Consider the following 17,731-nt stretch of genomic DNA (forward strand, 5'->3'; position numbering starts at 1 on the left):
TCCATTTTGATTTCATGGTTACCATAATGATGTAACCTGTGACTGGACCATAGACTGTAAAAAAAAGGACTGGACGAATTAGTAAATCTAAACGAATCTTTTTACTCAGCGATGTAGATTCGAGTCACTACGATGAATCAAAATCCCCGCTACCAATTTTTAGTAACATGCGCATGCGCGAACTCACAATGAGCAGACTTCCCTTTCCGGTGTGCCTAAAGTCCGCCCTCTGTGAAATGGGTTTGCTGGTGGACTGTTGATTATGTTGACTCACACGTGTTAGAGGCTTTTCTATGTTTTAAAAGAGACTCAAATCGAATCAACATTTATTCCCCTTTGTGTTTAATGTGAGTTCTGTCCGTTTTGGACAGATTTATCTGGACCCTTCGCTCATCTGTGATTGTTCATTTAGAAACTCCAGCAGCATCACCAGTGTTAGCAGCCCGTCAGCTAACAGCAGTTAGCAGGGTAACATACCGGTTTACTCTCATCTAAGGGTCATTGCGCACTGAAATGTGACAAGTACCTAGTTTGTGCAGACGTATTACCTTATTTAAAGCCAGCGAACTGGAATTGGACGGATTTATTTTACATTACGAGCTTTTCTTTCACTATACCTCATTGCATACATCATGGGGGCTTACTTGTCTCAACCCAACACGGAGAAGAGCACAGGCAACGGCGGGGATAAAAACATGACCTATGGGTACGCGGCCATGCAGGGCTGGCGAGTGTCTATGGAGGTAAAACACACACTTTCACCGTTTCATTCCCTCTGCTGCTGTTGTGTGTTTTGTTATGTGTGTGAGTGAGTGACGTGCGCGGGTTTTGGCGCCAGTGAGTTCAGAGTGACTCCCGCCTCGAACTATTTCTAATGGCTTGTTTTGTTTCCTAGGACGCGCACAATTGCATCCCAGAGTTGGACGATGAAACCGCTATGTTCGCGGTCTATGATGGTCATGGAGGTAAGCTGGTAACGTGCAACAGTGTGTGTAAGAGCTTTTAAAGAATGAGTTTACTCAAAAATGACATCTGTAATTTACTCGACCTCAAAGTCGTCCCAGTCTCCTGTTTATTTATTTTAAAAAAATATTTCAGTGCAGCTTTGTTCCATATGCCTGTTCATAGTGATCATGTCCTTTAAGCTAAAAAAAAAAGCACCATATACACATACAATAGTCCATATATGAGCGTTTTGAGCAAGAGGACTTGAAGGTTTAGGCTGCATCCGAAATCGCATAAGTTACTTCCATACTATATAGCAGGTGAGCAACAGTATGTGGCAAAAGTACTCATAAAAGAGTACGTGTAAAGTACTTTGATGACCTACTACTACTAGATTCTGAAGTTTGCATTTCGATGGACACTTTACTATCCCATGAGGCCATGGGAGAGGATTTGTGAATGGAGGAAGCCATGCAGCTGAAATTTGTAGGCCACATGATAATGACAAAATGGTGAATGTAGTATGTCCACATTTCATTCATACTGCGTACATGTATACTATGTAAAAAATCCTTTTTTAGCGGTCATGAATTACTTATTCAAACTAAGTACCTACTCGAGAGTATGCGATTTCGGACGCATCCTTTGTTTACCCAAAAATGAAAATCATACTCGCCGTCATGACATTCCAAACCTGTATAAATTTCTTCGCTGGGACACAAAGATAATTTGAGAAATGTTTTCTTTTTCCATACAATGGAAGTCAGCGGTCACCAAAATAGTTTGGTCGCCAACGTTCTTCAAAATATCATCTTCTGTGTTCCACAGTAGAAAGGAAAATCATTATACATGTTTGGAATGACATGAGGGTGAGCAAGTGATAGTTTGAAGTTTTGGGAGAATAATCCCTTTAGAATTAAGTTATTCACTTTAAAATCTTCTCCTGTACTGAGATGTAGGCAAAAGTTTTTTTTGGTGAACTCTTCCTGAGAGGCAAAAATCCATTTGATAATTTTGATTAGTGAGAATGTTACTGTTTTCTCCAGGTGAAGAGGTTGCTTTGTACTGCTCAAAGTACTTGCCTGACGTCATTAAAGAGCAGAAGACATACAAGGATGGCAAGCTGCAAAAGGTAACACTCACCTTTTACAGTTGTACATTCATTTGGCATCTGGTATAATCCTTTAACTTGCATAGACCCACAACTCTGTGTTGCAAAGAAAATCTGTTTCTGCTTTTATTTAAGACATTATGGTAGATTTCAGATGTGCAAAGCCAGTAAATATGATTTGAAGGCTTTTTAAAGTAGATCCATTCTGTTGTTGTTATTAGTCTCACATTAATCATATCATGATATCTGAAAATGGCTATTATCACTGACCTCATCTTTGTGTTCGTCTTGCTTGCCTTAATATTCCCAGGCTCTGGAAGATGCGTTCCTGGCTATCGATGGCCGAATCACCACAGAGGAAGTCATCAAGGAACTTGTTCAGATAGCTGGACGTCCTCAGGAAGAAACAGAAAAAGTAGCAGATGAAGATGATGGTTAGTGTGAGGGTTGTATATATCACATATTGGCCCTGTTTAAACCTGGTGTTAAGTTTCGATTTGGTCGATCCGATCGCAAGTGGACGACGTTAAATACAGGTGTAAACGGGGACTAAAACGGTTTGAGCTGGTCCACTTTCAACCACTTCCAGAGATAGTTGAAAACACATTTGACAATTGCTTTCATGGTTTAAAGATGAAAAATGTACCAAGCACAATGTTCTCTCACCACTCCTGATTTCTAATACACATTCATAGTTTCAGTCTGTCTTTTGGAAATGGAAGTATTTTGGTTTCCTGTTTGATGGATGAAGCTGCAGGAAAAGTGAATTTTCATTATATTTTTCTTTTTATTAATGTTCATGTTATTAATGTTATTTCTGAATGAAACATCTCGTGATGCTTTGCAAAGTATAAGGGTGCTTTCACACTGGCACTTTTGCTGCACGCTCTGGTTCATTTAGCGTCAGAGTTTGGACCGCTTGAGTTGTTTTGACGTGAATGCTGCTTTCTCAACTCTGGTGCGCATCCGCAAACCACTCCTGATTCCACCGTATATGAATGCAATCGTACTAAATTGCACGTTTAAACCACTATTGATGGTGTGTGATGATGGTTGACGTGTGACATGGTAAACTGCAAGCAGAATGATTGTGTGGCTCATTTCTGCTTGCCTTTTGCAGAATTAGTTTTCACACCAAAAAAAGACACTTGTGTTCTTTAGAACATTTGCGGCAGATAGACGCAAGTTCTGTAGTGTTAATGCTTTGGAAACAAAACCAACGGTTCAAAAATCTATGTATAGAAGTGAGGTGAGCAAAACATTTTCCTCCCTTCTCCTGCTTCAACGTTACCCAGAAACAGGAGTAAACATCTCCTGCTTTGATGCAAACGCACCGGTTTGGAACAAAAAAATACAGTGTGATCTATCGATGGGTTATACAGCGAATAATGTATATCTATGTAAAGAATTGAAAGACATGATCTGGATAGAACATATGGTTGCAAAGTATCTAGACATTGTGACCACTTACTGATTTTTAATAAACACAAAAGGAATATTTAAAATCAAATTAACTTAAAGGTACCAATATGAAAATTAAACACATTGTAATCTTCCTACAAAAAGTGGTTGCTGCATTGAGCAGTCTTGAGTGAATTCTGACTGGCTTCAACACTTCTGATTGGCCATTGCATTCTGGTGCTCAACAGAAGTGTCTGTGATTGGCTACAATTCTCAACGCTGCAAAAATACGTTGTAAATAGAAGTGTTTTATGCTTTTCAGAGCACAAACACAAATATGCACTGGAAAGTTTGAAAGCAGCTGCATTTCTTTGTGAGAGAATGTGAAATTGGCTTACTTGTATGCTAAACTTTTAACATTATCGCGAAATTCACCATTTACCGTCATATATCTTTATCGTCAGCAAATATCATGATAATGTTGATATTCAATGTATCGCCCAGTCCTAGTGTGAACAAAATCTAGTTTCGAACCAAGTGTGAAAGCACCCTAAGTGACATAAGCAATTGCAATGTGTATCAATTGTAAAATGCATGCACAGCTCAATTACTACAAGTTAGCAAAATAAACTGTCATCCATGCTCCTCTCTCTTGTCAGTTGATAATGAAGAAGCAGCTCTGCTGCATGAAGAGGCCACCATGACAATCGAGGAGCTGCTGATCCGCTTCGGACAGAACCAAAACAAAAATGCCAAAAAGCCGTGTCCAGATGCACCTAAAGAGTCTGAAGATGGAGAGAAGTCTCGTGCTGAGACGGCGATCAACGGCGAGGCAGAATGTACGGCCTCTGAGGCCGGCAGCAATGGGAAGCAGAAGGCAGCTGTTGCGGGAGATGTGGCTGAAGGCTCCAAGATGAGGGCCTGCCGAAGAGCTGCTGCTTCCGGCTCCGCTTCGGCTGGGTCCCGTGAGAAGTCTGGCTCAACTGGGGATGCTGGTCCCTCATGCTCCTCCTCTGCAGCTCCGGCTCCTGGAAGTGCCAAGTCCAAGTTTTTCGAGGACAGTGAAGAGTCAGAGGAGGGAGAAGAAGAGGAAGGTAGTGAGGAAGAGGTGAGGGGACACATTTAGCAGGACAAGCACATTTTGACAATTCAGGACTAGGTTTGTATAATGGCCAAGCATCTGGGTTACTTGCACTGCAGGTTCAATCTGGTAACTAAAGAGTAAGGTTTTGTTTTGAATGGTCAAGTTTATCCGTGTAGCACCTTTCACAATGCACGTCATTTCAAAGAAACTTTACCGAAAAGAAATGGAATATGTAATTGTATATTTTGAAATTGACAAAAGTTTGCCTCATTATCTGTTACGTTCAAAAGGACTGCAGTGAGGAGGATGGTGAGAACAGCAGTGAGAATGAAGAAGAGGATGACACTGAAGAGGGGGAGGAAGAGGATACTGATGAAGAGGAGGAAATGTGCCTGCCAGGCATGGATGGAAAAGAGGAGGTTAGCATGTCACATGACCTCAGATTTAATGTGGGAAATATAGGCTGCATCTGAAATCAAATACTTTTGAATAAGCAATTACTTTGCGACTGCTAAAGTATGTTCTATGTGGTATGGATGTATGGATTATGAATGTAATCTGGACGTACTACATTTTGCCATGTTGTCATTGTCATGTGACCTACCGCCGTCAGTTGCATCGCTTCACTGTCATTCACAAATCCTCTCCCGTGGCCTCATGGGATAGTAAAGTGTCCACCGCATGCACACTTCAGAGTCTCGCTGGAAGTAGTAGGTCATCCAGGTACTTTTTGCCTACTCGACGTGAGTACTGTGAATTCGGATATACTACTTTTGTCACATACTGTTTTTCGCCTACTGTATAAGGAAGTATGCCATTTCGGATGCAGCCATAGTGTTTGTTCATGAATTTTCTAATGGTTCTGACCTCTTTCTACTCTGAATAGATGTTCAAATGATGGCTTCATGACCTTTTTGTTCCTTTGAAACTTGGTTGCTGTTGTTTTTTCTGTGGAAAAAATTCAGTGAAACCCCAAAAAAATTATTTCTTTTTGGATTAAGTAATTCTTTCTCATTGTGAATACTTTGAAAACTTGAAATAAGATGTGTAAGGAGTGCATCGTACGACTTCGTGACACATGCACGTATGCATGGTTTATTTAATTTTTTTTCATCCGTTCTGCAGCCAGGCTCAGACAGTGGCACCACAGCTGTTGTAGCTCTTATTCGTGGGAAGCAGCTCATTGTGGCCAACGCTGGAGATTCCAGGTGTGTGGTGTCTGAAAAGGGCAAGGCGGTGGACATGTCCTATGACCACAAACCAGAGGACGAGCTTGAGCTGACCAGAATAAAGAACGCGGGTGGGAAGGTGACGATGGACGGACGTGTCAATGGAGGCCTGAACCTCTCCAGAGCTATTGGTAACTCTGCTCCTTACTGGCTTATTTATTTACAGAAGTGTTATTTTGCGTATTTCCTTTTTGTTTGACGTTGTTTTTTTGCATCGCTCTAATGGTTGTGTTTTCTTGCAGGTGATCACTTTTATAAAAGGAACAAGGCTCTTCCCCCAGAGGAACAGATGATCTCTGCTCTGCCTGATGTCAAAGTGCTGACTCTCAATGAAGACCATGAGTTTATGGTTATTGCCTGTGATGGCATCTGGTAAGACGGACAAAAATAACTAAAAAACATGATTTCATGAGTTGTTTGTGTTTTTTTAGGGCTAGTTGTATTAAATATTCACAATGCATTAACATGCTTTTGCAAGTTGTTAATTTGAGTGATCATGATATTTGTGATTATTTTGCTCTTCTAGTCTAAAATTATTAAAAAAGAATTATTTACTTTTAACTACATTATGCTTTTAGTTCTTGGATAAATAATTTGCATGCAATTAGCCATAGTAGCTGTTTTGGTTGAAATTGTTTATCGTTTGGTTGAAATCATTTTTAAAGTCCAACTGAAATCAAAATGGACCGTATTTACTTTGTTAGCGCATATTACTAGTCTTGTGGTGAACAATTAATCCGTGCAAGTTAAAACACAGAAAACATTTTTTTGGCTTCGTAATCTTTAATCAAAATCTGAAAATGCCCCTCCCCTCTGCATTGGAGGACCTTCCCTGATGACGTAGGTTTGACGGCTTGGTTTGGGAAACGCTTAACCACTCCCCTCAAATCGTTAGTCTGTAATGAGCGAGAGATGGAGAGGAGGAGCGCTAGAGTAAAACCCTGCCCTCTGTTCAATATTCCTTTTCACTGGGAAATGCGTCACAGCACTGGAGAAAAGTCATTTGCAACTTCCGGTTCACGCGGACTTTAAATGATATTATGATATATAAAATATCACGGAAAAGGCTGAAAAACAGTGCGACTTCTAGTGTTTATTCAAGTTCTGTGCTTTGATAACATTGTGCATAACGTCTAGGCTTAATGCAGTGGTGTTATTTTAAAGTTACTCGATGTAATGGTAGTTCTCCTATAACAATTCTTCTCATTGCAATATGCAGGTCCATATATTATTATTTTTCTTGTTTTTTTGCAATAGTCAAATAAGAACTGTAATGAGTAGCCAATGAATAGATTAAATTGTGTTTATATTTGTCTTTGTGTGTTTAAAGGAATGTGATGAGCAGTCAGGAAGTGGTGGACTTTGTGAATGAGAGATTTAAAACTGAGGCTGGTAAAAGCAGGCCCCTATCTGCTATTGTAGAAGAGGTAAGACTGGGAAAAATGTGTGACTATTGATGTGCCCGAAGCTGAATTTGAAAAGGAGATAATGGATTCTACAGAGCCCCTAAAGGGACATGAAGGAAGAAGTATATTTCAATATCTTAACGTAATAAGTGAAATCTGATCAGGGTGACCAAATCATCAAATAAAACAAAATTATAATAATTCTTGCTGGTGCGAATAAATTGTTAGAGGTCGCACTGGTGCCACCACCATGTTGCCCAACTGATAAGAGCTGCCTTCAATGCATATGAAAAACATTAAATGGCAAATTAAAAATTAATAAAACGAAACCACGCTACTCTTGAGTTGCGCAGCGCAAACCGCTCAGACCAATAACAGACAGTGCAGCTCGAGCTCAAAACAGCTTTACTTTCTGAGTGATCTCGAGCACGCAACACCACTACTACACCATAATCACTAAAATACTATCATTTTATTTTTACATGGAGATTGCTAGATCTATTAGTAAAATTAAAGAATGTTTGCAGTATACATGCTAAGCAGGTGTAGTGATTAGCTGCATATAAAATGCTATATTTCAACAACATTATGACTAAAATCCGCATTAGATCGCGATCGGAAGTTAATACAAACACTCAATGGTGGTTTAAAGTGAGTTTTGGGGTAAAAGGGTAATATTAATATTTTAAATGATGTAGCTTGATGCTAATTGTAGCTTCAATGCACCCGTCATGCCAGGAGTGATTCTATTCTATAAAATAATTTGTAAAAATAATTCACAAAGTCCCAAGAATATGCTTTTTTTTTTGGGGGGGAAGACTTCAGATAATAGATAGATTAAAGTAGAGTGGGATGAAAGTGTTGTAGATGGGGAAAGCCATATAATGCCAGAATAAAGGCTAATACAAAAAAAAGGATAACAATAAAAGAATAATGAAGTCTTCACGGCAGAAGTGTGAAAGGTTCATTGAGTAAGAACTATAGAACATGAATTGAATTTGAGTTCTCTTTGCCAGCATCTTATCTGCCTTCTCTAAAAACTCACGACATGATCTTAGAAAATTCATAGTTTGAGAGCTCTTCAGATTTGAAATGAAGCATGACCACACTTGTGGCTTCACTTTAATTGTGGTTATAAATTGTTATACTACATTATTTACTGTCCCTGCCTTTCCGGATTCAGCTTCGGGCACTTCCCTATGTGTGATATTGTTTGTTTTTTCAGTTTATTTGGTCCTTTTCAGCAACATGTGGACAAAAATACATATATTGTGTCAAATAAGAATTCGTTTTAGTCAATCGTGGCCATGTTAAACTACAAATTATTATATTGTTTCAATTAAATGGCTAAATTGATTATTATTGGACTTTTGTCTTGTCGTTATGACTGGAACCATGAAAAAACTCACCAAAAAGTGTGTTTTTCACCATGTAGCTGCTCGACCACTGCTTGGCACCAGACACCTCAGGGGACGGCACAGGGTGTGACAACATGACCTGTATAATCATCACCTTCTCCCCGCACCTCGGGAGCTCCGTCGCTGAGAGCACCAAGAAGCGGAAGTCCGAGGAAACCACGTCCGAGGAAAACGGCAATGACAGCAAAAAATCCAAAACGGAGTAGAAGTGCTGTCGTTGAATGTGCTGATTATTTTGAGGACACCTTCCCCTTTTGAATTCAGACCACTTGGAAAAATTTTAAGAATAGCTCCCTGAGAAAGAGCGTTTAAGTTTTAAACCATTCAAAGATGCAAGCAACTAGAACTGTTAAACCAGACCGTTTGTTCTTTTGTTGTTCTGATTTATTTAACAGGCCCGTCTGTAATTGCTAATGGAATGAACAGAGCAGTGTGGTAGCAGAGGTGATGACACGAGTCTGTACTCCTGATGTATCGCTCTCGTCCATCGTACCCTTGTTTATGTACATAGTGTTTTTCCAGTAACGTCAACTTGATTATTTTTGTTGTTTTTTTTTTGTAGTGGTTCATTGTGTCAGTAATTGTGACCTTTTTTTCTGGACACCAGTATGTAATTGATCAAATACATTTTTTTTTAAATAACTTGAAAGATATGCTGGTCTATTTTTTTTTTTTTCAGATAAAGCCATCGTCCAGATGAGAGATAAAATAATCCTGTAGAAATGCTCTGAGATGGTGATTTACATTGACATTCCTTTCTCCCTTGTTTCATGCTTGCAAAACATCTTTGATCCTAATGTGTGTAATAAATGGGCTTCGTTCCTTTGAATCGGAAGGACTGAAGGCTGACATTGGGATCAATGTGAAAGAATTCAGTAAACTGCATTTATAGAGTGGAAGTCCTCACTGCACAACAAGTTTGCTTTTTTTCATTGTCATGAAGCAGCCATTTCATTCATTAAGGTTTATATACAACGTATTTTGGAATATATATTTTGCTACTTTTTCAGAACATCTTTGTGGGATGTACAGGGAAAACGATAAGTCATTGCTCAGAACTACAGCCTTTTCTGTATCAATAAACAAGTGGAGACAAGTACTGTGATGCTGTTTTTCTTGTGGAGAACTGGGGTTTGTTCCAGCATTAGGGAAATATTTGTTTATCAATGACCGGTATGTTTAGTTCTGGGTAATCTGATCAGCAAAAATGCATCCACATTTTAGCCTATTGAGGAGTGATCTGTTCATAATGGGTGGTGTGCTGCTGGGAAAAATCATATGCACATTTTAGGCTCTAATTTTAATTGAGAGACTACACTGAATATTCCTACTTAAAAAGAAAAATGATGGCCACCAGTCACAGCACTTAAAATACACACATAACACACTGATGTTCAAAATAAAACAATGGACATAACATTCATGTATTTGTAAATATGTGACCCTGGACCACAAAACCAGTCACATGGGTAAATGTTTTGAGCATCGTCTGATAGCTGAATAAATAAGCTTTCCATCGATGTATGGTTTGTTAGGATAGGACAGTATTTGGCCGAGATGCAACTATTTGACAATCTGGAATCTGAGGGTGCAAAAAAAAAATTAAACATTGAGAAAATCGCCTTTACATTTGTCCATTTAAGTTCGCGATTGTGCTGCATTCACACTAAAATAAATGTTTTATACATTTACAGTAGGAATTTTACAAAAAGTCTTCATGGAACATGATCTTTACTTAATATCCTAATGATTTTTGGCATAAAAGAAAAATCTATAATTTTGACCCATACAATGTATTGTTGGCTATTGCCACATATATACCTGTATGACACGTGACTGGTTTTGTGATCCAGGGTCACATATATACAATATATGCTGATGCACTTTCAAGGAAAAATTGAACTGTAATTTTCTTTCAATGGGTTTTCAAACTTTATAAACTGCTTTACATATTTGAATTGTTCTGTTTGCATACATTATAGTAGTAATGCCAAAACATATCTGCAACTTAAACTACTCTTAATGTATGAATGCCTTTACATTAGATTGTGGGTTATGTCTGAGTGGATCATGTAATGTGATTCTCTTCATCTGTGGTCACACTGATAGGACACCAACTGGATAAAAGCCATTGGAAAAACAACTCAGAAACTTAAATTTTATAAGTCATTTACAGGTCGGACTACAGGCCAGTTGATATTGAAAAAACTGATAAAATACATGATGAGATACAAAACTCCAGAAAAATCATTCAGATTCTCTATAGATTTAAACAAAAACTGAAGAACAGACACATTCTACTCTAAGATGTTATTGGTAATGTTGGTCAGTGCTTATATCACTGAGTTGAGCCAGTCTTCATGAACTGTGAGCATCATTCACCACAGTGGAGCTCTTCTCAGCGTCCCCTCCCAGCAATAGCACTCGGACGTCTGAAATAAATGTTATTTTAGTCAATCTGAGATTGCCTCGCGTTTTACATTTTAAAATCATTTTAAATATGCAATATTCAATATAATGAAAGAGATAGTTAATTTATAATTTAGAGGTGGTTGATATATAAGTGAATAATCTGCATTAATAATTATTATGACATTATGATGATTATGATAACAAATGAGGAATGACATTTCACCTGCATTCGTTTGTGAAGAAATACCAGCTTTTGATTCAGTAACTCAATATCCTGCAATGAAAGGCATGGAATAAATTAGCCAACATTTAACATTCCTACTTTCAGGGCCGGCCCGCGGCATAGGCGGTATAGGCAAATGCTAGGGGCGCCACTCATCCATAGGGGCGCCAGAATGAGTGAACGAGTGAATTTTTTTTTTTTTTTTACATTATTATTTTTTTATATATAATACTATTTTAAAACCATTAATTCGAAATACTACCAAAAAAAAAAAAAAAAAGGCCGGCTCACCAATCGTCCCCCGCCCATCGAGTGCTTGAAGTGCGTCAGAAACAGAGCGCGCGCGCGATTAGTTGTTGGTAATTTGTTGTGTAGCGTGCGCGACTCCGCATCCAATGTAGACAGCACTGCTTTTGTTAACACACAGCTCGTAGAAACGGGCCTGGCAGCTCGCGCCAGTTCTAGACGCGGTGAAAGTTTCCTGATTGTGACGGAAGGCCGAATTTACATGACACATTATAAATGAGCATTATAGTCTGCGATAGATACAGTGCCAAAAAGAAGAGAAGAGGATAAAAGGGGATAAAGACAGAGGTAAAGTGATGTAGTGAATGAACAATTTATGGCATAGGAGTAAGATACTATAATTTCATGGCAGTTATTTTTACCTTAAACTTAATGTTAGCAGTTGTTCTGAGTTCTCCAGAGTCCCCAGACTGTGTGGTTTTGTAACAATCATGTCAGTTTTAAGACGCATTTTTTATTATCACTTTTTTATTAATGTTTTACTCTACAGTTGTGCAGTTGTGGGGATACAGTACAGGCCAAAAGTTTGGAAACATTACTATTTTTAATGTTTTTGAAAAAAGTTTCTTCTGCTCATCAAGCCTGCATTTATTTGATCAAAAATACAGAAAAAATTATAAATATTGTGATATATTATTACAATTTAAAAGAATTGGTTTTCAATTTATTATACTTTAAATTATCATTTATTTCTGTGATGCAAAGCTGAATTTTCAGCATCATTACTCCAGTCTTCAGTGTCACATGTGACATCCAGTCTATCACATGATCCTTTAGAAATCATTCTAATATTCTGATTTATTATGAGTGTTGGAAACAGTTCTGCTGCCTAATATATTTGATGAATAAAATGTTAAAAAGAACTGCATTTATTTAAAATAAAATAAAAATATTTTCTAATTATATAAATCATCTTTACGATCACTTTTTATCAATTTAACACATCCTTGCTGAATAAAAGTATTGATTTTGTAGTGTATATTGTTGTTACAAAAGATTTCTATTTTTAAAACATTTAAAAAAAATTTTTTTTACTATTTATTTATCAAAGTATCCTAAAAAAGTATCACAGGTTATGAAAAAATATTAAGCAGCAGAACTGTTTCCAACTTTGATAATGAATCATCATATTAGAATGATTTCTAAAGGATCATGTGATAGACCGGATGTCACATGTGACACTGAAGACTGGAGTAATGATGCTGAAAATTCAGCTTTGCATCACAGAAATAAATGATAATTTAAAGTATAATAAATTGAAAACCAATTATTTTAAATTGTAATAATATATCACAATATTAAATTTTTTTCTGTATTTTTTATCAAATAAATGCAGGCTTGATGAGCAGAAGAAATTTCTTTCAAAAACATTAAAAATAGTAATGTTTCCAAACTTTTGGCCTGTACATTTTATGGCATAGTAATGATATTTATTTACAGGTTTATTCAAAATAGCAAAGTTCACATTAAATCTTTATTGTAAATCGTGCTATAAAAGATAATGGGGACTTGACTTGAATGCTATGTAATGCTCTTGGTATTTGTGTTTAGGCTGTAATGTGTGTGTGTGTGTGTGTGTGTGTGTGTGTGTGTGTGTGTATAGGCCTATATATATATATGCTAAATCATGAACACAATGACGGGGTGAAATGGGCTGTGATGCATGGGGCGCCAGGTAAAATCTTGCCTAGGGCAGCAAATTGGTCAGGGCCGGCCCTGCCTACTTTTTTAGAGACACACATTGCCCTAGTGATGTTCTTAAAATAAAAGAATAACAGAGTCCACACCGCACCTATAACTATAACGGCACAGTGAAACGATATCGTTGGAATCACTTTCGGGACAATTTTTCCCAGCAGATGAGTGATAAAAAACATCTGAACCCATCCTACTTTAAAGAACTCGAGCATTTAAAGTGACAGAGGACAAAACTGCAGAGCGCTTATAATAAACAGAGCAATATCATCCGCTGGCGTGGAATCTTATAATCGTTCTTGGTGTGAACGGGCCTTAAAAGTTGGCAAAATTCACTAATAGCACATGCATGCATATAAAATGTACAATCTGAATCTTCCTGGAAAACAAAAAATAACTTACAGATATATAGGCTACTTTTTTCTAATCTAATACAAATTATATGTATAATAGAAAGTGGCAAATCATGGTTCTTCTGAGGCCAACTAAAGCATTTTACACTTGAGTGAGCAACATCCAGTTTCAACACGAAATACATCTAGGAAAGGAAGTTGTTAGATATAAGATCAGAAGTTCACCTTTGTCATCTTTTCATGGTGTTTTAGCTTGATTTGAGGCAACAGCTCTTCTAATCTTTCAATCTGAAATAGCACCAGATGTGTCATAAATGTTTGAAATAGTCATACTTTGTCACCAAGGAAGTGTTAAACAGTCAACTTGATTTAAAGAAGCAAATTGAGAATCAGTGACTCGCGTCTGAGTCAGACGTCTCACCTGTTTCACAATGTTCTGTAGTCTTGACTTCAAGGTTTTATTAAAAATGGGAATGCTTCTTGGTCTTGGGTTGACTATATTCATAAGGAAAAATAGTGATTTTTATTGAGTGGGGGGGTTAGTTGGAATGATCCAACTAATAAAGTTGGATCATTATTAGTTGTCATACCATGCTGGTAGTTTTTAGCCACTTCAAGGATATACGGCCTGAGTAAAAAGAATATGAACAAATTAACAAATTTAAAGTAGTCAATCCAGAAAATATAACATGACTAAGAAAGGATTAACATAATAAACAGAGAGAAATGACCATGACCATAACCAACCTGGTCAAAAATGTATTTTATGTAGGCTATGTAATGTATTCTAGCATGTGTTTATCGTGTGATGATATCTTGTGCATTTAGATACTAGCCTACTACTTGAATTTGATAAGCATGATTTGAAAATGTAACATTTATTCACTATATTCAAGAATTTATTTCAAATGATTGATTACATTGAGGTATTTTGTATAATATTTGTATTTAAAAAATATGCCCTCGTAAATGTTAAAAAAAAAGTATCTGAAAAGTAATTCTAGGATCCAAATATTGTCCGGCGGTAATAAAAGAAGGGAAATTCTGACTATGGAAATGCCTTGTGTTATTGTTGGCTGAGGCTGACACTGAGTAGGCTATGGAAGCTTGTTTCTGCCACGGAATAAAAAATAAAAAAGGTAATTGCGACTTTTTACAGTATCTCACAATTCTCACTTTTTTTCTCGCAATTGCGTGATGTAAAATCACAATTGTTGTCACGTGAATGTTCTGTTTTCGTTGTGTTCTGTTTCTGTGTTAGTTGATTGTTCTCTGCCTGTTTGGATAGAGATTGATTAGTCCTCAGTTCAGGTGTGCCTTGTTAATTAGCTCCTTCGTTTTCAGTGTTTATAAGCCCTCTGTTTCAGTTTGCTCCTTGTCTTGCATTGTTTGATGTCAGTGTGTTCGAGGTTGTTTCCTGAGTTTATGTCTCGCAATTCTGACTTTATTAACTTACAATTGTGACTTTATATAATGCAATTCCGGGAAAAAAAACAGAATTGTGAGCTAAAAGGTCGCAATTACCTTTAATTTTATTTTTTTTAATTCTGTGGCGGAAACCGCTTCTATAAGAGAGTATGTGCTTTATGTTTTACTATATTTATTTGCTTGGTCAGTGTCCTCGTGGGTTTTTGATTCTTCTGCTGTTGTAGTCTGTAAGGACCTTTGAAATAACTGAAATCATTTGGCGGAGTGATATGGAACTGTAATGCGGTCAAGACTAAATTAAACTACTTTAGCCATGCGTTTCCATGAAAATAATTGCACACCGTAGAATGTTCGTCAGCCAATCAGAATCAAGCATTCAACAGCCCTGTAGTATAAATGAATATATCTTTGACACTAGGTAAGATTGTTTAAATAGACTTACATTTGCTTGCTGTTTGGCGGCATGCAGCAGTTTAATGGAATTAGAGATCCTCGATTGTTTCGCATCTGAAAATTGATTTCAAAATATTTCGGTTTATATAAATATGGAGCAGAGAGTAAAGGTTTCAATCACCACAGGAAGTTTGTGCATGTCAAAATACCTTAAGTGTTAACTGAGAAGTGTCCAGCCTGAAAGAATGAGCTAGTGTCTGTAAGGAGAGAGAACACCAATTGAATACACATTTTGAATATCAATATCTAACCTAAGAACTGGTATAAAACGCACTTGTCTTATGGTGGTTACTTTAGCCCCGCTTGGAATGTGAACTTCCCGAAGGGCCGTGACCCTGTTATCTGTAAAATAACTGGTTATGTCAGCACTCATATTTACATCCATGATAGCACCTGTACATCACAGAGATGTCTATTTGATGTCTGCATTTACATCTGAAAGATGTATTTTTTAGAGTGTTTGCTAATCTGATATAATTTCAATAAGAAATTGAAATTTCTTTCTACACATCGCTAATCTGCAATGTGTCTCTAAGACTTTTCCTGTCAGATGTTAAATAGACATTTAGAAAACGTCTTTAAGATGTTTATGATCTAGAATGTATGTAAAATTGCCTTTTCTAAGACGTTTATCAGATGTTTGATGTTTTCCAGATTAAGTGCTCTTTAGCAGACATCTTAGAGACGTACCTGTGCTATATCTTTTCCGTTATAGCACACATACATCTCAGAGACGTCTATTTGATGTGCGTGTTTTCACCTGCAAGATGCATTTTTTAGAGTGCAATGTGTCTCAAACTTTTCCTGTCAGATGTTAAATAGACATTTAGAAAACGTCTTTAAGATGTGCATGATTTAATGTGTGTGAAACTGCCTTTTCCAAGACTTTATCAGATTTACCAGCACTTTTACCAGACATCTTAGAGACGTACCTATGCTATATCTTTTACATTTGCATGTGATTAGCATGTCAGCACAAAATTGTGCAACAATTATTCAAAGCCATATTCAAAATAATATCCATTTTTTCTTTCTTTTGTCGTAACCAGTAACTCTTGTTCTTGTTCAACCAGTACAAGTCTTGTGCTGTCAGATGCACCTGTTGCTGTCAATACATCGCAATACATTTTACAACAGTGGCCGAAAGGCAAAGTAAATTATTTCAGAGTAATTCAGGATATTTTATAAGAAATGTTGTACTCTTATTGTAAAAATAATGAAGGTGGCAAGGCAGACAAACGAGGATCTACAGCAAATCTTTTCATGTTGCCATGGCAACCAGGATGCTACGCAGCTGTCCACTGTTTAACTACATGCAATTTGGACTGATTATTATAAAATTAGACCAACCGTTGAGATCAAGCCTCTTGAGGGCAATCCAAATTGTACTACGAATGTTTTCAGTGTTTTCAGTAATAGCCATTGCAGCATAAACATACACCTCTTGTGCCAGCAGTTAACCAGCAGTGTGAAGGCAGATATAAAAAGTACAATATTTTCATAATTAAAGTCAAAATTCTAGCAAAAAAGTGTACATTTTTAATAATAATTTACCCATTACTAAAACTCATAACGGTAGTCATAGAACAACTAAAATACACTGCAGTTCCAAAAAAGTACAGATGAACACTACAGAAGTTGGTTACACTTTATTTTAGTCATTGTTACATGTTACATGTTACATGTTACATGCAGTTACTATAGTAATAACTAAAGCATGCAAATCATGCATAATTACAAGCAACGGTCCCTAAACCAACACTTAATCCTAACCCTATAGTAAGTACGTTACTTAATATTTCTTAGTACTTAAATGTATTACAGTGTAACAAAAACACCTTCAATAAAGTGTAACCGCACGTTCTTTTACGGCCCTGTTATCAATGTACATACTATGTCCTTATTTTAAATAATGTACTTATTGTAAATAAAATGAAGTGTAACCCATAGTGTTTTTATATATTATGTATGTATTATTGTGTTATGTTGTTACAAGATTATTTTTGCTTTTAAGAGTTGTGTTCCAATGATATTTAAAGTCTTTGACGTGTACAAGCTCAGCATATTAATCCTAATTTCTTGATTCAGTGGTTTTATCTGCACATATAATGTCATAAATGAAACGTTAAAAAAAGATAGATATATATTTTTTTTTTTTTACTGTAAGCTATTTGAGTCGTTTTGCTGCCTTTCTAAAAAAAAAGCCCCCAAAAAAACTTTTAATTTGAAAAATGTCCCTTGTGTCGCTGAAAGTGTTTCATCGTTTC

At 36.8% G+C, this 17,731-nt stretch overlaps 2 protein-coding genes across 2 annotated transcripts; one reads left to right on the top strand and one right to left on the bottom strand.

Moving 5' to 3' along the window:
* The first annotated feature begins 216 nt into the window (after positions 1-216).
* ppm1g (protein phosphatase, Mg2+/Mn2+ dependent, 1G) lies at positions 217-9,690 on the top strand. Its single transcript, XM_082154622.1, has 10 exons — positions 217-743; positions 896-965; positions 1,992-2,077; positions 2,367-2,490; positions 4,117-4,565; positions 4,832-4,960; positions 5,667-5,901; positions 6,013-6,142; positions 7,101-7,197; positions 8,612-9,690. The coding sequence occupies exons 1-10, from the start codon at positions 633-635 to the stop codon at positions 8,798-8,800; spliced, it is 1,620 nt and encodes a 539-aa protein (XP_082010748.1). The 5' UTR covers positions 217-632; the 3' UTR covers positions 8,801-9,690.
* LOC309487116 (uncharacterized protein) lies at positions 9,212-16,914 on the bottom strand. Its single transcript, XM_082154666.1, has 10 exons — positions 16,815-16,914; positions 15,739-15,806; positions 15,614-15,661; positions 15,454-15,518; positions 14,174-14,211; positions 14,005-14,078; positions 13,809-13,871; positions 11,230-11,280; positions 10,462-11,026; positions 9,212-10,415 (listed from the first exon to the last, which is right to left on the bottom strand). Exons 1-9 carry the CDS (start codon positions 16,885-16,887, stop codon positions 10,973-10,975), a joined length of 534 nt encoding a protein of 177 aa, XP_082010792.1. The 5' UTR covers positions 16,888-16,914; the 3' UTR covers positions 9,212-10,415; positions 10,462-10,972.
* Positions 16,915-17,731: the final 817 nt, after the last annotated feature.

This window comes from Leuciscus leuciscus (assembly GCF_965113295.1).
Source record: "Leuciscus leuciscus genome assembly, chromosome: 22".
NCBI lineage: Eukaryota > Metazoa > Chordata > Actinopteri > Cypriniformes > Leuciscidae > Leuciscus > Leuciscus leuciscus.